Genomic DNA, 27,304 nt, shown 5'->3' on the forward strand with positions numbered 1-27,304 from the left:
AGACACAGTGGTATCTATCGGACTTCGGGAGGTCTGCTGGTGACAGTGGGGCATCCACTGGATCTGGTTAGAAGATAGGAGGGAGAGAGAGAGGCACTAGGGAGAGGGAAGGCAGAGGGAAGGCAGAGCAGGGTTAGTAGCACATAGAGCCATTCAGACCACACAGATATTGAAACAGGCAACCTGGGGCAGGCTCCTGGAATATATTTGTCTAATGGCTAAGAACATTTAAAGAACAATAAATAATATTAAATTAAGTTTAAATTAAGTTTTCGGAGCAAGAAAGGCTAAGAGCATCAGGTCCAGGCCTAAGCCGGATGTGGACTGATGTGTGTCTGTGTGTACGTGTGTGTGTGTGTACTAAATACTACGATATCCACAGCTCCGCAGCTGACACTGGACCTGGTTAGTTGATGGCCTGTAGTAAGGCTGAACGCTACAGCATGGTCAATGTTACCAAGGCTGAAGCCCCTCCCTATGTACGTAGATCTGTGTATATGTCAGAGACAGGCCAGCAGGTGATATGTGTGGTGTGTGTGTTGCCAGCAAGAAGGTGTCCGGGCCTTTCTGTGTATAGTTTGCATGTTCTCCTCATGTTCGCAAGGCTTTCCTCTCAAAGGACCCAATACAATCAACACTCAGAAGAAAAAATGCTCTTAAAGGGCAATGCTCGTTTTTGACAACCTGGACCTTATTTACGACATATTATAAGAAGTTTGACTCACCGAGATCACTTTTGTGTAGTTCGGAGGCCTGTAGAAGAAATTTAAAATCCAGCGCGAGCCAGTATATCCATGTAATGACGGTGATCGGGGCACCGAGAATGCAGTTTCTCAAAATCTATTTTCGGCCGCTAAATGGTTGTTTTCATCAATCAGATTGGATGAATCGACAGTTGAGATTCCTCAACGCGAGGCATTGTTGTGGTTTTCAAATACGGGGTCTTTAGCCTCTGTAATATGATCTTTACACGCCTTTCCCCACTTGCTCCAGCACGCATGCGCACAGGCCAGCGCGCAGACTGGCTATTCTCCGGCTACACTCGCGGCTCACATTCTCTGCGCTACGATCGGATTGTTGCTGACGAATGACGACGACAATATTCTCGGCACCAACAAGATCGTAGCGCAGAGAATGTGAGCCGTGAGTGTAGCCGGAGAATAGCCAGTCTGAACGCTGGCCTGTGCGCATGCGTGCTGGAGCAAGTGGGGAAAGGCGTGTAAAGATCATATTACAGAGGCTAAAGACCCCGTATTTGAAAACCACAACAATGCCTCGCTTTGAGGAATCTCAACTGTCGATTCATCCAATCTGATTGATGAAAACAACCGTTTAGCGGCCGAAAATAGATTTTGAGAAACTGCATTCTCGGTGCCCCGATCACCGTCATTACATGGATATACTGGCTCGCGCTGGATTTTAAATTTCTTCTACAGGCCTCCGAACTACACAAAAGTGATCTCGGTGAGTCAAACTTCTTATAATATGTCGTAAATAAGGTCCAGGTTGTCAAAAACGAGCATTGCCCTTTAAGTCCGGTCCCTGTCCAGGATGTGGAATGAGCACTTGGAATTGGTCCCCGGGCGCCATGAACGATGGCTGCCCACTAGGGATGTGCCGAGACGTAATTTCTGTATCTGTATCTGTTCAATGAACACCATTATCTGTGTGTGGGCGTGGTTTACACTGGAATTTGTGTCAAATCCAATGCAATATTTGAGCATTCAAATAATCAAATTGATTTAATATTGGCATATAATTAGTTCTGAAATCTATTTCCACGTTAAAGTCCGCCCACTAAAAGTTTGTTGATTCAAAATTGAAGTTCTCAATGGAGTGCAATGAGTTGACAATTCTGTCTGATATCAGGATAACTCAACTGGGATGTGATGGAAAACAACTGTCAAATACAACAGTATGTTGGCGCTGTGCTACCATTTCAGATGCCAGCTGTCAACATGAAGCAATCAAAACAGAGTTTGGACATGAATGAAGTGCGCTGCAACGCTGTTTTAAAACTTAGCATCTGTACTATGACAGTGCAGGCAGCAGCATCACATAAATACTAAACATCCACAAGCCACATTTCGTCTCAGACTGAGTGTAGCCTTACGCATTGCCTGGTGGCCGAACGGTGTACACCTCATCCTAACATACAGCGAGCGAGCAAAAGCGGGACAATGGACCTCATTCCTGAACGCAGTTAAGAAGAAGTTAAGAAGAAATTTCTTCTTAACGCAACTTACGAAGTTCCCGGGACAATTCTGGCATTCCTGAATGGTTTCTTATCTCGGATTTATTCTTATCTAAGAACAGGATTTAAGAACACGGAAATGCAGTCGTAGGTAGGCCAGATTGGAGTGCGCCCGTTCGCAAGGGCTGAATTTATGAGAAATCCGAGGTAATTGCGTTCAAATCAATTCTACAGACATCCTAGGCTTGAATAATAATCATAATCATAAATACAAGGATATTTGTATAATTTCCAATTACGTTTCACATTCATGATTCTACAAGGCATCGCAGTGTCCTAAAATAAATAAAAGCACTACACAAACACTGCAAATGACAGTGAATGAATAAATAAGCACTAAACTCAGACTCAGCACAACAGCACCTTATATTCTATTGTCGTCAGAATGGACACATCATATAGGCCTACATAATATAGATAGGGCATATCAGGATCCACAAGTAGCCTACTCATGCATTTAACTAAACTGTACACTTTAATCATCTGCTCTCAGCACATCCCATCCCTTTCATGTACAGTAGGCTATATATTTTGCATTTTGTATTAAAAGTCCATATACCGTCTTGTTTTCTATTGTTATTTTGTATTGGTTTATTTCACCTTGCTTAAGCTTAGTGTGCACGTTATAAGAGCCAGCGGAGAAACATCTCACTGCTCATTTTACTGGTAGGCTATGTTGCATGTGACGAATAAAACGGCGAATTTGCACGTGACCTTGAACATCAATCATGTCAATTGGGAACGTCTCAACTTTTTCCGCGCTGTCTGGGGATTTTGTGTGCACACGACCCTGTAGTAAGGAGCTGGCGGGGCGTTTATAGGCCCAGTCCCAATGTCCCCCCTAAACCCTCAAGCCCTGAGCCCTCACAGACTTATTGACGTCACCTGGTAAAGTGGTTGAGTGCGAGAGGCTGCAAGGGCTCGAATTGGTATAAAAAGGAATGGGACAGCACTTGCGACATCACATTACATTGACGTGAAAACACATTTCTTACTATTGTGGGTGTGGGGCTTTTTATCAAATTTTCAATTTGACATGTTTTTCTTGTAGGCCTTCATGAAAATTAATTTTGGGCAGAGTCAAATCCCCTTTACATTATCCGAACTCTGTGTTACCCTCAAAACATATCTGTTCAACTTGTTGAAATCATTTCATTTTGTGGTCATATGCGAACTACATTACTGCTTGTGATTCGCTGTTTGTGATGAATCCAAAAGTATTTATTTAAGAATGACAATACACATTCCTGCTCCTCACAACTCTTTCCATATTCATGTTGGAAATCTCAATTCAAAGAACACTGCACCGAAATGGGTGATTAATGTCATACTGTTTTTAACTGGGAAATCATATGATTTAGAGCAACAGAAATCGATGTAATTTATAACCATAGCCTACATATTTTTACACAAATTACATTATACAAACCCATGGGGTTAATAACCATTACTTAAAAATAATGAAACCAAAATAATTATAAGGCTACTTGTGCAGATAAGTAAGTCCAGCTGAAAACATATTTTGTTTTGTAACGTGAACATTAGGGTTGGTTGATCTGTCCGTGCTTGTTTATTGGCTGTTCTTCAGGTAACCCTGTGTTTCACGTCACAACGACCCATTGAACTGTGGGTAATTCCCTTAGGCGAAGTCTGCAAAAGTGCAGACTTACGGTAAGGGGCCATAAAGGGCTCAAAATGTCTGCCAGAGAGCCCTCATGCACTTGCCGATTTGACATTGGGACACCCCTAAGCCCTCGCGGACTTCGCGGGAGCGCGCCCTTAAGTCTGCGAGTCTGCAAGGGTGGACATTGGGACTGGGCCGTATGCAAATTCAGGTGTACGAGAACGCGCATTCAACTTAAGAAGGGGAGCACAGCTGAGAACACTTTGGCGGTTTAGGAACACATTTCCATCCATTCATGAATCCGGCGGGGATCTTTCTTAGGGTTGGTCTTACGAAGTTCGTAAGAAGACATTAAAGAAGACACTTAAGAAAATGTTCAGGAATGAGGACCAATGTCCTGATATACGCGTCCGATGACGTCGCTCGCCTGAGGCTTTTGCGCCTTTCCCCCCCAATTTTCCCTCTGGAAAATGAATGTGTCCTATTAGCGTTAGCTACCTTGCTACCTACTTGCTAGCCTTCGCTCTACAGCTGTAGGACATTCCACTTACTTGATTTCACTTATATGTCACTTACTTGAAACCCCCAGTCCCAACAGCTCCGCAATCTCCAGCCACGCGGAGTCTTTTTTGAGTGTGTCCTTGTGGTGCTGTGGGTCATATATACGGAAGAGCATAGGGCCAACAGCTGAGTTTTTTTTTTTTTAAGCTTCTGAGTTTAAAGTAGCACTGAAATGAAAAAAGCATTCCATCTCATTTTGGTTCACATAATTGGTCATAGTGTTCACCTATTCAACGATGTATGCCAAAAAATTTACAAAATTCTACTTTTGTTGTAATCTTACAGTATATCAAAGTATATAATTTCTTACTTCCTGGAAAACGGTAGGTCACGTGCAATGACGACAACAGGTACCTTCGATTTTAGGCCAATAATCCCACGACATCCACCCGTCAATCAACGCTATCCTTCTATCGAATCTGTCTAAAGTTCTTAAAACCCGTCCACTTGTCAATGTTCCAATCAAATTCCTCTAAACATATGTCCCACCCTCATTTTCTTCGGAAATACGTCAAACTACCGAAGTTAGATGATCTCAAACATCCGTTTCAGTGCGACTTTAAAGTCAGAAATTCAGACTTTTTTCGCAGAAGTTATTTCTGACTTTTTTCTCAGACATTCCGAGTTTTTTTCTCAGAAATTCTGACTTAAATCTCAGAAGTTATTTCTGACTTTTTCCCCAGAAATTCTGACTTTAAAGTCAGAAATTCTGACTTTAAACTCAGAAGCTTAAAAAAATAATAAACTCAGTTGTTGGCCCTAATGCTCTTCCGTACATATAGCATCCCCCGCTGCTGGACCTCGAAAATTAGGCGCCCTTCGTCCTTGCTGCAAGTGAGTGAGTCATAGGGCAAAGGATAGATTTTGACCAGTGAAAACAGTTCGGAGGCGCGAAAGGTCTGCGAAAGGTCGCATGAATAGAGCCAAAGCAAACGATTTTCCAAGCAAGTGAAAGTCGCTCGCGCTGTTCGCAGATGCACAGAGCTGGTTAGGACACGTTTATTGAGAAAACTGGAAGCGATTCAATTTTCGCTTGCTTCTCTCGCTCGCGTTATGTGATGAAGATGTTGATTTTTTTTTCTTTAGAGAACGTTGGCTCTTTATTACAATGAGGAATCAGCTTTAGATATCATCTTAGATATCAACTTTATTTATTTTTTGTTTAAGCAACCAATATTATCTTATGTTTCTATGCATATAAAACAAAATCATATCTGAGGATTACACAAAAACTACCAGAACGAATTTCACAAAACTCGATGGAGGGGTGTAGTATAAGCCAACTTAGAACCCATCCCAGAGGCATGGACACTGAACTAGTGCCCCTCTACCCCTCCCAGAGACATGGACACTGGACTAGTGCCCTTCTACCCCTCCCAGAGGGATGTACACTGGCCTAGTGCCCTTCTACCCCTCCCAGAGGCATGGACACTGGCCTAGTGCCCTTCTACCCCTCCCAGAGGCATGGACACTGGGCTAGTGCCCTTCTACCCCTCCCAGAGGCATGGACACTGAACTAGTGCCCCTCTACCCCTCCCAGAGGCATGGACACTGGGCTAGTGCCCTTCTACCCCTCCCAGAGGCATGGACACTGGGATAGTGTCATCCTTTTTACCCCCCAGAGGAATGAACACTGGACTTAATTTCTGTATATAGTGTTGTAGAATTTCTCGTTCAATATGGGTTAAGAAGCAAAACAGTTCAACAAAGTTACCAGATTTTATTCATCCAAGGATTGTTACAAACACTCCAGTGTGGCTTCTTGTCAAGCAACCTGCATCAAGGCTGGTCAGTTGAGAGAGCACCCAATTTGATCTGTGTCTCTGCTTTTAACCAGAAGCTCTGCAACTCCCCCTTTCCCCTCCATAAACCTGTTGTTGGACCCTCCCAGTCCCAGGTGCTAAAGTTCTCAGGACACAGATCAAATGGTTGCCCTTTCCACGCCACCCTAAGTGTGAAGATAACCAGCTGTCCTAGGCAATTAACCCCCTTTTCTAAACACACACATCCTCCAAATCTCTCTGTGACCCCAACCCCTTGTCTTCCCATTGTAACATTGTACAGAACTAATTTTTACCCTTACAATCGTTTATACTTATATAATGGCTGATTGTAAAAATTACACAAGTATGTTCAGTTGTGTTCATACATGACCATCTCTCATAAACACCACAATCAGTTACACCACCAAAAAGCTCACTCTTCAATGGTGCAAGTGCGCTTTATTTATACTGAGAAGTGAGTTTAACCATTTAATCTCGATTACACCAACAAAATGCATTAATGGGCGGAGCCCGGTGCTCTTTATAGTTAAAATTACTATATGTGTGATTGTGTGTTGCCAGGTGATAACAGCAGGTGATGTGTGTTTCCAGGTGATAACAGCAGGTGATGTGTGTTGCCAGGTGATAACAGCAGGTGATGTGTGTTGTCAGGGACAGTGGAGCTGGACCTGCATGGGTTTGCTCGTGGAGCCAAGTCCGCCAATGCCTGTAAGAGGGACATGCTGAGTGGCAGCGGGGAGAAGATCTCCATCTTCCAGCAGAAACGCTCCCGAGGATGGTGGCCCTTCGTTAAGGCTGGGGAACTCACGGTACCAATACACTCCATATAACCTGTATACCCTACACAGTACCGCCCATACTCCATATAACCTGTATACCCTACACAGTACTGCCCATACTCCATATAACCTGTATACCCTACACAGTACCGCCCATACTCCATATAACCTGTATACCCTACACAGTACTGCCCATACTCCATATAACCTGTATACCCTACACAGTACCGCCCATACTCCATATAACCTGTATACCCTACACAGTACTGCCCATACTCCATATAACCTGTATACCCTACACAGTACTGCCCATACTCCATATAACCTGTATACCCTATACAGTACCGCCCATACTCCATATAACCTGTATACCCTACACAGTACCGCCCATACTCCATATAACCTGTATACCCTATACAGTACCGCCCATACTCCATATAACCTGTATACCCTATACAGTACCGCCCATACTCCATATAACCTGTATACCCTACACAGTACCGCCCATACTCCATATAACCTGTATACCTTATACAGTACCGCCCATACTCCATATAACCTGTATACCCTACACAGTACCGCCCATACTCCATATAACCTGTATACCTTATACAGTACCGCCCATACTCCATATAACCTGTATACCCTATACAGTACCACCCATACTCCATATACCAATATACAGTACCAGGATACTCAGTCATACTCAATCACTTATACTCAATCACACTCAGCCATACTCAGCCACACTCAGTCAGTCAGTCATACTCAGTCATACTACATGACCCTAGTGCCTTGTGCTGCCAGTGGCCATGTTTATACCCTCTGTGTATAAAACTCGTTGTTATGCTGTTTCAGATGAGGCTAACCTTGTTAGGATTGTCTGTTCTCCGCTAGGGGAAAGTAGAGGCGGAGTTCCATCTTGTGACCTCAGAGGAGGCAGAGAAGAACCCAGTTGGCCGAGCCCGCAAGGAGCCAGAACCATTGGAGAAACCCAAGTACGCGGCTCTGGTCAAGGGAACATTTGACCTTTATAGACATTCAACCTTTGTGGAAGCAGGTTGTTCACCTCTGATTAACGTCCCTCCTCCCTCCCCAGCCGCCCAGACACCTCCTTCTCCTGGTTCGTGAACCCCTTCAAGTGCTTCTTCCACCTGATCTGGAGGAACTATAAGAAGTACATCATCGTCGCCCTATTGCTGCTCATCAAAGCTCTGTTCTTGTCCCTGCTGATCTACTCGCTGCCAGGGGCCATCACCCAGAGGATCGTCAACGGCTGACATGCTAATGCTAACATGACAGGCCAACATGACATGCCAACATGACATGCTAACATGACATGACAGGCTAACATGACATGCTAATGCTAACATGACAGGCTAACATGACAGGCTAATGCTAACATGACATACTAACTGCATCTTTGCGACTGGCTGGCCGGTGTCAGGTGGTTATCCTAGCTGTTAACAAACCTACCATAACTCCTCCATTACATTGTTGGACACTGGCAGAATCACTTCCCTGAGTAACTCTGCATTTGCATTAGCATTGTGCTGATTAGACAAGACAAATAGATTGTTGTTATGTAATGTTGTATGATCTGTTTTATAATACGTCATGGTGTTGTATAATTTCATATATGGTGGTTGCACACTGATTGATCATCCAGAAATCAAATCATTAGCTTTTATTGGAACCCAGCAGGAAAGCTTATAAATAAAAGTAAATGAATGAAATTGATTAATTACATTTCCAAAGATAAAATATGTTAGCGTATAAGTATATTTATATATTAAAAGACTTCTATGATTTATGGATATTTCAAATGATTACATAGGTTATCTATAGATGTGTCAGGATAGGATATAGCGTTCTCAAATGTCTAATATTCAACATAAATAAGGATGTGTTTTGAATACACATTTTGGTGACAAATAAATAGTTTTCATTACAAATTACTTGACACTATCATTCACACCATTCTCACTGTTAAGACATGTTCCTCCTATCAAAGCACAAAATCACAATCAAATGTATCAATCTGATAATTCTGCACAGTTTTTGTCTTTACTTAACTCTATTAACAAATTCATGACTTCCGTCTTTCTATGTCCAGAGCATCATGATCAGCAGGCTCAGATGACCACCAGACATTAGCCTGGTCCTAATCAGGTCTGAACCAGACAGTAGCCTGGTCCTAATCAGGTCGGAACGAGACATTAGCCTGGTCCTAATCAGGTCTGAACCAGACAGTAGCCTGGTCCTAATCAGGTCGGAACGAGACATTAGCCTGGTCCTAATCAGGTCTGAACCAGACATTAGCCTGGTCCTAATCAGGTCTGAACTAGACATTAGCCTGGCCCTAATCAGGTCTGTCACTGGAAGATATCAGAGTCCGTCAGTGACAGGCCTGGCTGGGGCTGTGAGGAGGAGGAGGATGAAGATGAAGTTGAGGTCACCGCAGCGTGACTGACATTCTCCACCAGGTTGTGTCCTAGCAACAGCAGAGAGGAGGAAGGGGAGGAGTTGAAGTGAGACGGGCCAGGATAGGCTGAGGCGGAGTCACAGTGAGTTCTGTTGAACAGCAGGCTGCCGTAGGGGGGCAGGGCGTGGCCCACCTGCTGAGAGGCGGGGGCTGCTGGGGGCGGGGCTTTGCTCTGGGTGTTCAGGGTCTGGGCTGGCCCCGCCCCCGCACTGCTCACCTGGCCAGTCTGGCTCATAAGGCACGCCTGCAGCTTGCGCTTGGCCCGCCAGCGAGCCACCCGGAGGCGCGTCTTCTCCCGCCGCTCGCGCACCATGTCGGCCAGCAGCGGCTGGGGGAGGGTCTTCTCCATCTCCCGCCGCCGCGTCAGGCTGTGCCTGCGGAGCTCCGCCCTCCGGAGCTTGTACTCCTCGTACAGGCTCAGGTCCTTAGGCCACGCCCTCACCTGCCTATGGGCCGCGGACACAGACATGGCAGGCTGGGGCAGAGCGTCTGAGGACAGAACCGCACATTTATAATGATGGCTACTTCTTACACGTGGCATAATTAAGCATCGACATAAATACCATTGAATAATTGAAGATAAGACGTCAGTGGCTACTCACAGGTCCCGGGGTTGGAGCAGCTGAAGGGGGTGTGGTGTGTGAAGCTGCTGTGCTCCTGCGGAGCGGCGGTCCAGCCGCCCTGGCTGCCCTGGGCCAGACGCTCACAGTCCAGCAGCAGAGACGCCACCTCCTCTGGTTCCTCCTTGATACAGATCACCTCCACCTCCTCCTCCTTCACCTGTGGACGGCCAGTGCTCCTGGAGGCCACGGCTGGTCCTGTTACTCCGTCTGTCTGGGCACGGGGGGCCGGGTCTAGGGCTGGGGCTGGGTCTGGTTCTAGAGCTGGAACTGGGGCTAGGTCTAGGGCTGGGTCTAGGGCTGATGCTTCTGTTGGCTGCTGCCTGGTCCAGTCAGACTCACACTCATCATCCCTGGTCAGAGAACCAGCAGCTTCTAGAGGGCTGCTGAGCTCTTCTGGGGGGACAACAGAAGTCATACACAGACAGTCATACTGATGTCCAAACAGGACTGGTCTGGTATAAACACCCTTATAGTCTCTAGTCTGTAACCATAACGCGAACACACTGTGTCACCCCCCCCCCCCCCCCAACACACACACAGTCAGTGGCATCTTACCTTTGGGTTCCAGGTCCTCTGAGGAGATGTGGGTCAGCGAGTCGTCCACGTGGTGTGAAATCATATCTGTCAGGTCGTCGAAGGATGAGGTGGCTGAGACCTGCAGAGAGTCAGGTGGCTGAGGGTCCCGGGCCCTGGCCAGGTACGTTCCATTAGTGAACCTGCTTCCTTCCGGAGGGGTCCGCCCCTGCGCCGAGGACGCCACTGGGAGACCTAGAGCTCTCGGGGGCTCGGAGTGGACATGTGCGGTCTTCTGACAGGGGGAAGGGTTGGGGTTAGCCCTCCTCTCCTCCCTGCCACCCATGCTGCTGAGGCTTTGCTTCAAATACTTCAGTCGTATTTCGGAGAGCTGAAGCATCCCCCGGATCTCCTCGTTCTCCTTCTCTTTGGCTGCCTTCTCTCTTTTAACAGCAACCATCTCCCTCTTGACTGCTGACATCTCTCTCTTTAGCTCCTCGAATTTGACGCCGACCACTTTGAGCATCTCGGCCAAAACCGTCTCTACCGCGTTGTTGACCGCTCTCTCCACCACCGCCCCCATCTGCCCGCGCATCAGCGACACCGCTATACTCACATCCATCTTTCAATGGACAGCTTGCTGTGGCGCAACCTTCACCAAAATGTAAGACGTGAGCGTAGCTAGCTAGCACTACCTCACTAGCTAGCTAGCACTAGCCGACTACAGTGAGAGCCTATGTGCGTCCTAGCCTTAGCCTAACGGAGCTAGTAGCTAGTGCCATTTGAGAGCCAAGCAGAAATAGGATAGCTAACGCAATAATCGACCGTTTTAAATGGTCACTAATCTCTCAGCTAACATATAACAGAGGGTTGTACCAGGTCCGAAGCCCAACATGCCTGTTCATCACAATGATTGCGAACGATTTCAGCTGTTGTTTCATCACCTAACGGTGGTTTTGGTATGTTGCTTAAACGGAAGTAAACATTGGGACCCTGTGCCTCGTTGAAAAACGTCCGGTGGAGTTAATGGTGTCCTGCACATTGGGACCTCTGTGAATAACCCAGGGAAAATAGGGTGACAGCTACCTACTTTGCTAGCATATAGCATCAATATATTTTAGTAATAGTAACGCTAGTACGGTGCCTATCTGTTAAAGGTGTAAATGTAAATTAATGCATTTTACATAAATGTGAACGAGTCTTTGGTTTCGTTTTTCATTGTAGGCCAGTAGTTTAAATGGGGACACTTTCATTTGATGTTGGTTTAGTTGTAATATGTTTATAGATTTTTTTTCTATTTTACAACACATAGAGGATAAATACATTAGGAAGCATATATAACAAAAAATAAACTACACAACAAAAACAGTGATGAGTTACCCTTCTTTTATGCCTTGTGATGTGTCTTAATGAAAGAAATGCAGTTATTTCTGATGTGCATAGCAACATGGTGTTAAGTGTGGTTGAGGTTGGAAAAGCCAGACGCTGTCATATTCTGACTTCCTGACTTACTCAAGGTTTCTGCTCCAGATCGGGTAATGCCCCCCCCTGTAGTGGATAAACCTACAGAATGTTGACGCAATGATCTGGGTGACTACTAGGTAAGTGCTCATGAGGCAAATCTTTATTAAAATACACATCTTAAAAAAAAACAGCAGCCTCTAGAATTCTATTCTAATACAATCGTGAATAATTAGATTAATTCTGTATAAACAAGTCAATCACATCATTAACATGTACATCTCATTAGCATCCCTACTGTAGCTAAATATGTGATTTGTATATTGCAGTGTGAGCAGTCTTGTGAAGGAGTACTGTAGGATGCAGCCATTTCTTTACTTGTGGATAATTAAAACAGTTAGACAGAAGGAGACAAAAAGAGACAGAGAGAGAGACAGATGGATGGAGGGAGATAGAAAGAGATGGAGAGAGACGGAGAGAGATGGAGAGAGACAGAGAGACAGCTGGTGTCTCATAAGTGGAGTGCAAGATCTGGATTGATTGATCAGCCGCTCCTCTGGTAAGAGGCTCTAGCCAGAGCTGTGGTTCTGAGGACGCGGGACCCTCCCCCCGGCCAGCCCTCTCCTCATATCCACATAGGTGGCATTGTTCTCCGGATCTCCTCGACTCCTCTGAAACACACACACACACACACCTGTATCATCCAGCTATGTCTAAGCCTGACCAGCAGAGGACGATGCTGTTTGGTGGAATCAACTGGGGAATTGATAATAACCCCTCTGGATATTAAACATGAGATTGTTAAACATCAGAGACAAGATGGTAACATTAGAGACAAGATGGTAACATTAGAGACAAGATGGTAACATTAGAAACAAGATGGCAACATCAGAGACAAAATGGTAACATCAGAGACAAGATGGTAACATTAGAGACAAGATGGTAACATCAGAGACAAGATGGTAGCATTAGAGACAAGATGGTAACATCAGAGACAAGATGGTAACATTAGAGACAAGATGGTAACATTAGAGATGAGAGAACCCTCCTTCTGTATTAGAGTGTTTGAGTAGCATCAGCATTGCTGGTTCTTACCATGACCTGAGCTTGACTGGGCTGGAGGGGGGAGACAGAAACATTCTTTACTTCAATGTGGGATTTTGATGAGATTAATCCCATGGAAAGTGTATCATACTGACTGACATGATTATCCAAAGGACTAACAATTCTTCTAAACAAAACAATTTAGCAAAAATAGGAAACTGTGACCTAGAGCACTAACATAGAAAGCCAGAGGAAGAGCAGACCTGCGTGGGGGTGTAGGCCAGCGAATCATACAGCTTCTCCGACCGCCCGACCTGGAAACCAAACACACAACATCCACGCCGTTGGGGAGAGAGAGAAACCATAGACACACATGTAGGGCAACAGTAGTTTCATCATCACTTTCAGATGAATACTTCTGTTTAAGATGACTGCTCACACTACAGTTTACTCTACAGGCTACTGGGGATTGTTGGCATACTATGCTTGCTATGGGCACAAAGGCCAGATTAATTTCTCCCTAGCAGAACATCAATATTACACCCCATCAAATCATCGTTATATCCCATTCTATCCTATCGTCTTGTATGGTATTGTATTGTGTGTAGTTATTGTTTTGCGTGAGGCTCACCCTTAGCTTGACATACAGCAGGGTGATAATGAGACTGTAGAGGAGGAAGAAGGCAGACAGGCCAACCAGCAGCCATGTGAGCAGGTCGTCAGCCAGGGGGCAGGAGGCTGGGGAGGAGGGGCACCCCGGGACAGAGGCTTTGCCTGCTGCCCACTGGCCTGCCCACAGAGGAGGGGCACCAGGCACAAACACTGACGTTCACAAAGCAGCTTGGCAAGGTGGAATATGCATTGATCAATAGATAAAAAAGACATCACTCATACAATGATATTAGATCACAATTTGGCCATTTAGATGATTTTATCCAATGCGACTTACAATGTTTTGGGCTAGTTTAAAGGTGCTATAGATAACATGTTTATGTGGACAAATCATTACAGCTCTAACAAGGCTCCTGAGCCAATAGTATTACAACTCCTGATCGCTCCCGACACAGACATACCGTGACCAGACGTACCAACATTGTAATACTACTGGCTCACAAGCCTTTGTTGGCCAGTAACTAAGCAAAAACATATAGAACCTTGCCAGTGCCCAGGACCAATGAATACGGATCTAAAAGGCATTTGGCAGTTGTTCTACTGACCTGGGATCAGTGTGGTTGGATTTCCTTTCTTCATTATGATTGGAAGACCACTTGTGTTGTGGAACTCACACTCATACAGCCAGTCCATGGCCTCTGGCCCCACGTTGTGCAAGGTGAACTTATACTGTCTGTTTCCCTCTTCCAGAGAGGTACAGTTCGGCTTCGGCATGTTAATGTGGCAGATGGCATCAGCCCCAGAGGAGCTGTGTCCAGATCTGATCTTGTTCAGCCTGCAATCCATCTCTGAGATTACTCCCGTGTCTGAGTACTCACAGGTGATGGATACAGTGCCGTCTGGATTCACAGTCCGATAGGCTGGCTGGGTCACTTCGTAGGCTGGGACAAGAGTCAGAGAATCAATCACAGATGACTCGAAACACACAATCTCTGTTTTACTACACACAATATTGTCAGTGACTATTTTTATGGCGGCCGTAAGTAGCATAGTAAGAATTTTAGCCATACATACCTTATATTTGGGTTATGGTTATAGTTAAGGTTATGTTATATTAGGGGAAAATAGGCTCAATACCAAAGGCCACCATAAGATACATAGATAGATACTTTAATGATCACCCTATGGGAAAATTTGGTGTTTCAGAAATTGAAAAATTACAGCAACGTTGGAAATGGAAAAATGCACAAGATACAGAGTAGTAAGCACAAAAACGGAGGAGGAGAAGAAGAAGAACAACAACAACATGAACTATACACATCCATATGTACAGCATGTGTACAGTATAGAATACACTAAAAATATGTACATACATACATCCAGTCTGTATAAATAAATATGTCTATGAGTACACATACATACATACATACATACATACATACATACATACATACATACATACATACATACATACATACATACCTACATACATACATACATACATAAGTATAGACTGTCTATGATATTAGTGTCATCCACGTTGCTCTAGATTCCGGGGATGTAGTCTGGGCTGATCTCTAAGGTAAAATAGCAGAGAAATCTCACCATGACAGGAGCAGAGGGAGAGGAGCAGAGAGCTCAAGATGACGAGCAGGACTTTCATCTCGGCGGTTTCCCTGGCGCTCAGCACTGCTGGCAGGAGACAGAGCCGCGTGTCATAAGGCCACTGCTCTCCTATCACAATGCCTCAACACGGCAGCTTATCTCTCATTGGACAGAGCCGCGTGTCATAAGGCCACTGCTCTCCTATCACAACGCCTCAACATGGCAGCTTCTCTCTCATTGGACAGTTGAAGGGAAGCCATGGGGTTGCCTGCACTACTTCAGCATTAGTCATTCTTGATCAATGTAAGCTGTTCTGTTTTAAAACGGTTATGTTAACATGTTATGCTTCTGCTTATTTTACAGAATAAATTAAATGTGATTTGCTGGATAGGAAAGGATAAATGTGAACAGTGTATTTCTTATAAGATTGGTCTGTAGTTACTGTATCTGCTGGATGGAGACTACAGAGACCAGATGACTAACTGTACTGACACTTTGCACTATGACTGCACTTCTCTGAATAAATCCAGCCATCTTCAGCTTACCATAGATAGATAGATACAATAGATAGATAGATACATATAGATGTATAGAAATGTACTTTATTTAGTCACCAGTGTTGATCCCACATCCTGTTGATTGAGTGTTTCTGTGACACAAAGAACCGCAAAAATGTGCATGACAGGTGCAGTCTGGGAGGCTGTTGTGATTGGCTCTCTAGGGCTCTGCTTCCTGTTTGTGTTGCGTTTGCGATGGGAAATGCTGACACGTATGATGGAGTGACGTTCAACCGCAGACATGTTCCTACAGTCTCATGTAGATTCCATCTCTAAATATAAGACTCTACCATCCACCAACATAGGGGGGACTCTACCATCCATCAATATATAGGGGGGTGTTAGAAATAGTATCTCTGTACAATCCTGACCCATATTCTCCTAAACGGTTTGCTTCTCAATCCAAAGGAACCACATGTAGCTAGACTTCATTCAGGTGGACTGCTGTGACAGAGGAACCACATGTAGCTAGACTTCATTCAGGTGGACTGCTGTGACAAAGAAAGCCATCATATTAGAGTAGACAGGTTTACACAAAGTCACTAACCTCTTTCTGACCACAATAGCACACTTATTAAATACACATGTAATTCTAGCTGCTGCACTAACTGAGTCGGGGCCTGGCGGAGGAAGAGGAAGAAGGAGGAGACAAATGACATGAGGGTCTAGGTGAACACACACACACACACTGGTGCAGGCATGTTTTCCTGTTAACTGCTAGTTAGGAGATGGAACCAGGTTTGAGGTTGTGACATGGCCACAGCTCTTTTCTGTCCTGGCCACACAGTGAACTGCCCACCGACATCAGGACTGCTCATATTTCGCCATAGAATCAAAACTCACCTCTTCAAGAAGTACTACCAGGATTGTCCTCCTTAAGCACCTATTGTTTTTTTTTGTTATTTATTTTTGCACTTTACCTTAACCTCTAGATTATACTCTTAGTCACTTGTTTAGAAAGGAGATACACTTGTGAGTTCTGGTGAACAGTAGTACACTAACTTTCTATGTTAAATGCAGTTACTGTAAGTAACTTTGGATAAAAGCATCAGCTAAATGACTAATGTAATGCGAACACCTAAAGACAACATGCCATGCTGTTGCTAACTAGCCAAATAATGAATCTTAGCTATGTGTTGCTAAAATTTGAAGATTGAAGGTGGATGTGATTATTGGTTGAAATTGGTTCCATTAAACATACAAGTTTAAGCACACATTTTGTTTTACATGAAAACATGATTGGATTTTGAGAATACTGTGGCAACCTGGAGCCCTCACAGTCCAAAATGGCTGTCTGTGCCACAAAGTGGCCCCTACCTGTGGGACTACAGCTCCCAGAACCCCACAGGCTGTGGGTTAGAGAGCTGAATGACTGTACCTGGGCTGATTGTCCATACCTGCCTCAGATCAGCAATCAGAGCCAGTTCCTCTCACCAAAATTTGGAAAACCTAGGCCAGAAGAAGCCTGGGAGAAGAGGGGTGAGGCAGGCTGTCTGAGTCTCTCTCCATCCCTCTGTTTCTCTCTGTCTGTCTCTGTCTGTTTCTCTCCCTCTGTTTCTGTCGGTCTCTCTGTCTCTGTGTCTCTCTGTCCCTCAGGGATGTGATTGTTCCTGATTAAACAGGATTTCCTGCTTTTCTGACCTGATTGGCTATATTTGTCTTAGGACCGCCCTGTTCTGCTCCACCATCAGTAATGGGCTACTCTGTGGTCACTCAGAGCTTCAGTGTTCCTTTGGAGAATCTGACACAAGTTCTGCCATCTCTGAGCATTCCATCCAGTGCAGAGTCCAGTCAGGCAAACGATACTTACGATAGTCTGACGGTGACAGATGTTTCAATGATTCACTGGTCTGACGAGTTGACACGTTGCCAACTGCTGTTCTCTGGCTTCAGTCTCTAGCCCTAGTGGCCAGACTGATGGAGGGCTGAATAGGTGGTATGTACTTTAGTCAGATTTTCACATATGCACAGGACCTCTGAAGTTCTTAGTGACAATTATGTAGCCTACCTCTCCCAGATGGTGGAGCACAAAAGTGCTATCCACCTGAAGTGGAGGGTCCTGTGTTGATGTCATCATCAGATCTAAGAGAAAATATATAACAGGCCCAGGCTAGTGCTATAAACTATTCAGAAAAATACACTCACGTATGTATGCGCGCACACTCTCTCTCTTACACACACACATACCATAGCCATACAACATGATAATATGATTAAATATAATTACATGTCCTCACATGCTCTGCACTCTTGTGTATTTTTCTGCTTTTTTATAGGTAGCCAATCACATGCCTGCTCTCTCTTTCTCTCTGAGACTGTGTGTCTGTCTGTGTCTCTCTCTCTCTCTCTCTCTCTCTCTCTCTCTCTCTCTCTCTCTCGTGTGTGTTAACACACACTGTGTGTCCATCGGTCTCTCTGTCCCTGTCCTTCTCTGTCCCTGTCCTTCTCTGTCTCTCTCTGTCTCCCTGGCCTCTGTCTCGTCAAAGGGCCGCTGTGCCTAATCGCAAACACATCACACCCCGGCCGCCAGAGGGGCGCTGTGCCTAAACACTTTGATTGATGTGTATAGGCACAGCTTCCCTCTGGCAGCCAGGCCGTTGAATCACTGTCGTCCAGCCATATGGATGGCCCTATGGTCAGTTTGCTCCTTTGATTTTGATACTTTATTTTTATGTTTTGCTTGATTGGGCTTCGCTTGAGTGGGCTAAAAAGCCAAGTTTGGTTTTAAATGGTTTGGTTCTGATAATGTTAATTATTATCTATTACAGAGGCGGTGAAGCGTTGGAGCCCGACTGCAAGAGACCGTGACATCGCATACTTTGCCGGCGACCACCTGAAGCATGCTCCTGGACGGTCTGGGGGAGGGGGTTACAACCCCCGCAGTGCTGTGAATAGGGCAGCATATGCTACGCCCTCCCCACCCCATCAGTCCTCTCCATAACTGCCTGGTGATTAGATATGTAGAGACTTGACACTGGAGATTTTCTGGAGATAGTGAGTGATTTGTTTGGATTGTATAATCCACAGGAAACACTGAGACAGGTAGTGAGGAGAGACTTGACACTGGAGATTTTGGTTTTGACAGTTCAGTCCATAAATTAGATGTTGTTCAATCTTGGATGGATGTTCACTGGGTTCTGAAGGCATTTAGACGAGTTGTAATAAGCCTACACTGATTCGGACTGCAGAGATCTTAAGTTGTGGTTGTGGATTTTTCAACTGTGATAGCCTACTTGAAGTAATTATTTTATTTATTTTATGTATGTGTGTGTGAGTGTATACAAATGTAGATTGGTACTCTGGGACATTTCTGTTATCTTATGAATGCAGACCAGAAAAAAATAAAACATATTTTTGTATTGTAAAATGTGTGTTCATTGCCCCCCTCAACGATTTAGTGACCAGTCCAGGTCATCAAGAAGTCATCCTGAATTTGTCCATATCCACATGTGATCTGGCCTATTCTGGGACGTCTCTGAAAGATGTCATGATGGCGTCATGACAACGTCTTTAAGAGATGTTCAGGACTAAGCCAGATCACGTCTGTTTTGGCGATTTTTTTACGTATTTTCAGGGCGCCATCAGACTTATTAATGACCTAAAAAAAACAGCCAGTTCAGGTCATTAAAAAGTTGTTATGATGGCATCCTGGATATTACGTCAAAAAAATCGCCAAAACACACGTGTTCTGGCTTAGTCCGGGATGTTGCTGCTCACCATGACGTATTTTGGCTTGCTGGGTAAGATTCATTATTTGGCTAGTTAGCAACAGCATCGCATAAAGGGCTAAACATGCATTTTCCCTTTACTACTCCTTTAAGTTTATTAAAGAGACAATCTCTAGCTATTTTCTGCAATTGTTCTCTTCCTTTTCTCTGGCAGCAAATAGATTAGACAGCGGTTGGCATAGGTATGCAACCACTACAGCTGCACCAGTCGCTGCGGCCCACCCACTCCTGAGCAACAACTTGTTCATAGTCCTCCCTAAACTGAAGCACAACAGGTGCTTCTCACGCCGGTTCGTAGACATAAGCAATGGGATTAGAAGGCGCGATGAGGAAATCTCTCTCATCACTCTCAGAATCGCTAATTTTGCCTAGTTTCAGTTTCAGGAAGATTCTCAACTCATCAGCGATTGTGCAATTCAAACATGGCTGCGTTCTTTAGCTACAAACGTAAATATCAATGCTGGAAATCTGATTTATTTTGAGTCTTCATCTGTTTTTTTGTATTAATTTATTTACAAGTTATCTTTAAATATGAGAAAACACTATCAACTTTGAGTTTGCTATTTTTGTTCCCCTTTAAAGATGCTCTATTTCCATGAACTACTCAGCTGTCCTGGCTGGGGTTTGAAATGCTTTTTGGCTTGTCTTGATTGCATATTAAGTGCAAGTGTGCTCAATCAGAGTCAATGGCAATTAGCAGGATGTAGTCCTAGAGTCCGGGATTGCCAAAAATGACGTCAATGATTGGTGGAGCTCACTGTTGTTGCACCATAGGATTGTGGGTAGTGTACTTTTATGCATTAAATGAGATAAGCTGAATCCCAATCTGAGTGCGCAAATCACCCTTGCGGCCCCTCGCACTTGCGGCCTGAGCACTTACTTGACGTCAGCTGGAAGGGCCAGAGGGTGCATGGCCGTGAATTAAATGGGACAGCACTTCCAGCGGCGTGCCAACGATTCCCAAGCCAGTTTAGCTCAATGCCCCTCCCACTTCGTTTTCATTGGCTGCCGCGTCCCTCCGACGCAGAGGCTGCTCTGACGCGCTCCTCAGCTCTCCGCTCGGCTCTGCAAATTGACCGACTGACTAATAATAATTAAAAAATTATGTTGGGTGGGATATGTTTGCAGCATGTGGATTTCAAGATAATGTTGTGTTATCGGCAAATGTCATCATTTATGTGTGATGCACTCGGATCATGACTCGGATGCACTCTGTCACATGAGACGCAGTGGACTGTGGGTATTTTCTGCTCCTAAGTCCGCGAAATTGCAGACTTTCGGTAAGTGCAGTTAAAGTGCGCAAAATGGCGGCAGTGGCGCACTTGTGGAGCTAGCAATTCCATTTTGGGACTACCTTGAGCCCTTGTGGACTTAGCGGGAACGCGCATGTAAGGCCACAAGGCCGTGAGTGCTCTGCACTTTTGCCTAAGTGTGCAATTTGGGATTCAGCTTTTGTTTACATGAGGACAGAATTCAGAATACTTTTTAAAATTCAGTTTTTGAGATAAAATTCTTCAAACAACATTGACCATGTCATTTTTTTCATGAACATAGGATATTTATTGAGTGAGAATTTTCAGTAGCTGCAAACAGTACTGTCATTACAACGAACATTCCCCCACTCTGCGGTGTACAATTGTCTGGTCAGTGTGCACTCTCCTGTGCTCCTGGACTCCCAGGATCTCCACTCCCCTCTCACCAACACAGGAGCTCTAGCCGTGTCTCCTCCCTCACTGTGTTTGCGTTGAAGGTTCCCATTATAAATGGTCTCTTACAGCGCAAGCGTGCATTGGGCATTGGGCTGTGGTCAGACTGAACCCTTCCTCTCCAATGGAGAGGGTTTGGGGTCCAGTCGTTATATTGTCCCCCCGAGGGAGGACCAGCACCACCGTCCGCTGCTTGGTTCCTGCGGACTCCCGCCGCTGGAAGTATAGGATTCTCGATGATCGGTGTCTCCATTGTCAGGCTTTACAATGCTAGTTAAGGACTGTGGGGTGCAACTCCTCGCAGCCCTACTCTGGCTGTTTTGGGCTTAAAGCCCTCATCTGCCCTTGCTCCACACCTCCAGATGGTATACGGTGCGGAGCCAGGCACAAGCAGCACCTGTGGTTTTTGTTCGGAGTGACCTTCTCCTAGATTGGTTGCCTACCATGGCTATGAGCCCCATCTGCCCATGCTATTTGCCCATAGCTGGGACAGTGGTTGGCAGGAGCCAGGGCGTGTCCACACACGGGTGGGCCTGCGCGCCTTGCCTCTGGGGCCCACTGTTGCTCCGAGATCCCCTACAGTTTAGCCTGGGACCGCGAGGTATGAAATTTATAAAACTACTGAATACTTTATGAAATATGTTTTATTATGTTGATTCTAGCTTTTGTTTATATGAAGTTTCCATAACCAGATCTAGCCTCTATCTTGTTTGTTCTTCTGTGGTTCCACTGGATGGCCTACAGGGTCAAACAGAATAACGGAGATGTTCTGCACACACACAATGTATTCTAGTATTTACATAATCTTCTGTGATACGCTATAGTTCTGAATTAAATGGTTGCCAGGCAACATAGGCTATCTCGCCTATTTGGGTTGGCCTTGTTCACATAAGCCTATATAGTCATAATTCGGGTTGTTCACGTTTATTTGAACATTTCCAGCTATGGTAGAGTTATTAAAACACTTCTCCAGAGCACTCGTTTTTGCTGTTAGGGGTGTGGAAGTGTTGGAGTCAGACTGATGAGTGCATTTTTGAAATAGGATACCTATATTAGGTAAACACGGGTGTAATTAATAAAAAGGCGAGGTTGCTGCAAGTGGTTGCTATGCATCGCTTTCTGACAACAATAGTAGGTGAAAAATAGTAGGTGAATATGTGTGTTTCAAAGGGGATGTGCTGAACCACACCACACAGGAAGAGACAGCAGACTCCAGACAGCCTCATGTCTCTGTGTGCTCAGGGGGTCTTTATTGTCATGAGATGACAGAATTCATTTCCTCTCATGACCACTGTAGAAACACCAAAGACTTACGTCTTCTAGTTAGAACTAGACTGGTGGTGCATGTTCTAGTTAGAACTGAACTGGTGGTGCAGAGAAAACATATATGTTCTAGTTAAAACTGAACTGGTGGAGCTGAGAACAGCCAGAGGTATGCATACAGAGAGAATATCACACAGCAGCTCATATCTCACTCAGTAACTCATCTCTTAACACTTTGGTTGTAATTCTGCAAAATCAGGTTTTTATTGCACCACTGAAAACATACAGACAGGTAGATTACATTTTTAATCTCCAAGAGGATCTGTGAACAACACACTTTCTTCTTCTTCAGAACAACTGAAATGTATAAAATTACTGAATACTTTATGAAATATGGTTCATTATGTTAATTCAATCTTTTGTTTATATGAAGTTTCCATAACCAGATCTAGCCTCTATCTTGTTTGTTCTTCTGTGGTTCCACTGGATGGCCTACAGGGTCAAACAGAATAACGGAGATGTTCAGTAACTCTTCTAAGGTGAGTAAACAGAAGCAACTTTGAAACGATGATACTTTGGTCAGCAGGTTCATTCAACAAATAGACCTGTCCAAAAGAAGCTTAAATATCAACCACTGATGAAAACCGTCAATCTATTTGAAAATCTCACCTGGAACATGGCGATGATGATGATGCCCAGTGCGACCAATGTTGCCAGTAAGACGATTGGCAGCCTGAGAGGTGTGGAAGGCTGCTCCTCTCCTCCTCCTCTCTGGGCCTCCAGCCTGAGGGGTGTGGAACCCTCCTCCTCTCCTCCTCCTCTCCGGGCCTGAGGAGAAGAACTGTCTTGGTTCTCTAAAGGAAATGATTCCGTCAGTTGCTGTGGTGAAATAGATAAACATACTCATTTTCATAACTGGATTACTGCGAAGCTAATAAAACAGGTCAAACATTCACAACACAATAAAACCTTTCATGATCTAAGTATTCATGTTGCCTTCTTCACCTCGTATGTAGACAATAGTACCATTTCCTGGTACACGCAGGTATGGCGGTGGGTAGAACACCTCTACGATGCAGCGGTACAGGTCACTGTCGTTCCCTCTCAGTCCTGACATGGTCAAGCCCACACTGCCCTCCTCCAACTTCCAGCTACACCGCACTGCACCCTCTGTCTGGACCACCGTCTGCTTAGGGTTGAAGGAGGCGCAGCACACCACCACCTCTCCATACATCCCTCTGAACAAGCGCACCCTCAGCTCCTGTGGTCGGGGCAGGGGGGGCTGGCTCTGATAGGAGCAGTAGAGAGACACCTGGTCAGGGCTGCCCTCCACACGGTAGGGCTGGGTCACTGTCAGGGCTGGAAGGAGAAATGGAGGGAGGGAGAGAAAGAGGAGGGAGGGAGAGAGAGAGAGAATAGGGAGGGAGAGAGAGTAGGGAGGGAGAGAGAGAGGAGGGAGGGAGAGAGAGAATAGGGAAGAAGAGAGAGAGGACGGAGGGAGAGAGAGAGGAGGGAGAGAGAGTAGGGAGGGAGGGAGGGAGGAAGAGTAGGGAGGAAGGGAGAGAGAGTAGGGAGGGGGGAGAGAGAGAAGGGAGGGGGGGTACAGTACGCGGTAGAGGAATGGAATGGGAGATAGATGAAGAGAGATCGAAGGAGAGGGATATATGGAGAGAGATAGATGGACAGAGATAGATGAGAGATATTTGGAGAGAGATAGATGAAGAGAGATAGATGCGAGAGATAGATGGAGAGAAATAGTTGGAGAGAGATAGATGAAGAGATAGATGAGAGAGATAGATGGAGATAAATAGTTGGAGAGAGATAGATGAAGAGATAGATGAGATAGATGGGGAAGAGAGATAGATAGAGAGAGATGTAAAGGGAAATAGGAAGGGAACAGGAGAAGACAAGGTCAGATGATAACACACACACACAAACCTAACAGTGCTGTATAGATAAAACACCTGCCATACACATACACACCCATAGGCGATTTTACCCTCTGAGAGTAGGGGGGGCAACATTTTGACGTGAGAATAAGAACAAACTGTTCTGCCATCCCATCCCATCTACTTACAAAGAATGCCAGTGGTGAACAGTATGCTAATAAGAAATCCGTATGACAATTCAATATGCACAACGTTTCAAACTTCATCTAGACACCACAAGCATGTCAATATGACTTTATGACCGAGCACTAGGCCATACGCAACATCACAACATCAAACTGCAACTGCCTGCTGGTGCTAGCTTCCTCGCCGTTCTATTAATACATCCATGTGGTGAAGTTGCTAGTGCTAGCTTCGATAGCCTCTGGAGCACTTCTGCATTCGATTGCACTTCTGCATTCGATTGCACTTCCTGCGGTGTCATTTCGAGTGGTAGCTTCTTCATTAGCATTGCCAGTTTTATTTTCTTTTTTTATGAAGAAGTGGTCAATTGTTTTTATAGCTCTTTTCGCCATTGTGAGCATGTTGGCTAGTTGTAGCTTGTTGAGCACTGAGCAGTACAGTCAGATCTCATTTTTTTGCGGTAACAGATCAAACCGGAAATAGTTGAGGTCAACGGACGAGTTGTGCCATTGGTGGATTATGATTTTTTTTTATTAAGGTAGCCTAGTTTAAGTAATAAATACACTTTTAAAATGAATGATGACCTAACACAAACTGGTACAAACCACTATTATGTATTTAATAATTGTGTTAATTAGTTTAAAAAAATATATATTTATTTATTTATTTTTTTAGAATTTGAGGCAAGTTGAGGCACTTGCCCCCCCTGCTGCCCCTATAAAATCGCCCATGTACACACCAAACACACACATAATCACCTGACAAACACACACACACACACACACACACAACAGTGCTGTGTACTGTACTCACCATCCGTCAGAGGCAGCAGCAGGCTGAAGAGTGTGACCAGGCTGAGCATTATGGTGACAAGACAAGCACCTTCCACAGCTGGCATCTTCTCAAATGTCAGACAAGACATGAATGGCTTTTATACAGTAATGTCCTCATGACATGTTTTGGAACGTAGATTCTCATCTGATTGATACCAGAACTAGAGCGATTCCGGTAGGTAGAGTAGAGACATGGAACCTACAGTACCTAGATAGTCTGAACAGCGGAAAATATGTTAAAAAGGTGACAGAAAAATACTTAGTGACAGAAATTTGCTCAGTCGTACAATCTGCTGATGACACCTTCATTTTGACGTCATGAGATTTTCTGAGAAAGACTTTGGGTTCATTCCCCAATAGCAATTCTAACGTTATAGTTTAAAGTTAAATATTAAGACTTGTGAAAAGTCCCAAAAGCCCTGATTCGACCTTTGCCCTAACAAAGTTCTCCGGCATACTGCACTTTGACATCTTCTTTTTATTATGGCACTGCTGATCTACATTACATTACATTACAGTCATTTAGCAGACGCTTTTATCCAAAACCACTTGTGGGCAGCAGTTATATGTGTCGTTCAGGATAACAGGATAAAGCGAGAGCTGTGTCCGTGTCCTCGGCCGTAAGTCGTCTTCCTTTCCGGTGGGGGTTGGCCTCCGCCAGGGCTGCGCTTTGTCACCAATCCTGTTTGTTATTTTCTTGGACAGGATATCGAGGCGTAGTCGTGGGGACGTGGGTTTGCAGTTCGGTGAGCTGGGGATCGCGTCACTGCTATTTGCAGATGATGAGGTCCTGATGGCATCATCTGCCTGCGACCTCCAGCACTCTCTGTATAGGTTCGCAACCGAGTGTGAAGCGGCTGGGATGAGAATCAGCACTTCTAAATCTGAGGCCATGGTTCTCAGCAGGAAACTGGTGGTTTGTCCGCTCCGAGTAGGAAATGAGTCCTTACCCCAAGTGAAGGAGTTCAAGTATCTGGGGGTCTTGTTCACGAGTGAGGGAACCATGGAGAGGGAGTTTGGCCGGAGAATCGGAGCAGCTGGTGCGGTTCTGCAGTCGCTTTACCGCACTGTTGTGACGAAAAGAGAGCTGAGCCAAAAGGCAAAGCTCTCGATCTACCGGTCTATCTTCGTCCCTACCCTCACCTATGGTCATGAAGGAGGGGTCACACTTGCGGCCTGAGCACTTAATTGACATCAGCTGGAAGGGCCAGAGGGTGAAGGGTCGTGAATTAAATGGGACAGCACTTCCAGCGGCGTGCCAACAATTCCCAAGCCAGTTTAGCTCAATGCCCCTCCCACTTCGTTTTCATTGGCTGCCGCGTCCCTCAGACGCAGAGGCTGCTCTGACGCGCTCCTCAGCTCTCCGCTCGGCTCTGCAAATTGACCGACTGACGTGTTTTAATTTAATAATAATTTAAAAATTATGTTGGGTGGGATATGTTTGCAGCATGTGGATTTCAAGATAAATGTTGTGTTATTGGCAAATGTCATAATTTATGTGTGATGCACTCGGATCATGACTCGGATGCACTCAAGCACTGTATCACATGAGACGCAGTGGACTGTGGGTATTTTCTGCTCCTAAGTCTGCGAAATTGCGGACTTTCGGTAAGTGCGGTTAAAGTGCGCAAAATGGCGGCAGTGGCGCACTTGTGGACCTAGCAATTCCGTTTTGGGACTACCCTGAGCCCTTGTGGACTTAGCGGGAACGCGCATGTAAGGCCACAAGGCCGCACTTATGCACTTTCGCATAGGTGCGCGATTTGAGATTCAGCTAGAGTTGGCATTTTCGGCAGGGTT

General features: G+C 45.1%; 2 protein-coding genes across 2 annotated transcripts in view; one reads left to right on the plus strand and one right to left on the minus strand.

Moving 5' to 3' along the window:
• Positions 1–8,282, plus strand: part of fer1l6 (fer-1 like family member 6) — a gene marked incomplete at its 3' end in the record, with an annotated part of 41,883 nt that extends 33,601 nt beyond the window's left edge. Inside the window, exons 36-38 of the mRNA XM_084443556.1 lie at positions 6,875–7,032; positions 7,900–8,000; positions 8,102–8,282. Of these exons, the coding sequence (XP_084299682.1) occupies positions 6,875–7,032; positions 7,900–8,000; positions 8,102–8,282 (440 nt within the window). The remainder of the gene's footprint in view (positions 1–6,874; positions 7,033–7,899; positions 8,001–8,101) is intronic.
• Positions 8,283–8,704: 422 nt separating this feature from the next.
• On the minus strand, positions 8,705–11,435 carry LOC311313460 (uncharacterized protein). The gene is made up of 3 exons (XM_084443591.1): positions 10,666–11,435; positions 10,090–10,503; positions 8,705–9,976 (listed from the first exon to the last, which is right to left on the minus strand). The coding sequence occupies exons 1-3, from the start codon at positions 11,243–11,245 to the stop codon at positions 9,378–9,380; spliced, it is 1,593 nt and encodes a 530-aa protein (XP_084299717.1). The 5' UTR covers positions 11,246–11,435; the 3' UTR covers positions 8,705–9,377.
• Between the last annotated feature and the right edge of the window lie 15,869 nt (positions 11,436–27,304).

Source organism: Borostomias antarcticus (assembly GCF_949987555.1).
Source record: "Borostomias antarcticus genome assembly, chromosome: 9".
NCBI lineage: Eukaryota > Metazoa > Chordata > Actinopteri > Stomiiformes > Stomiidae > Borostomias > Borostomias antarcticus.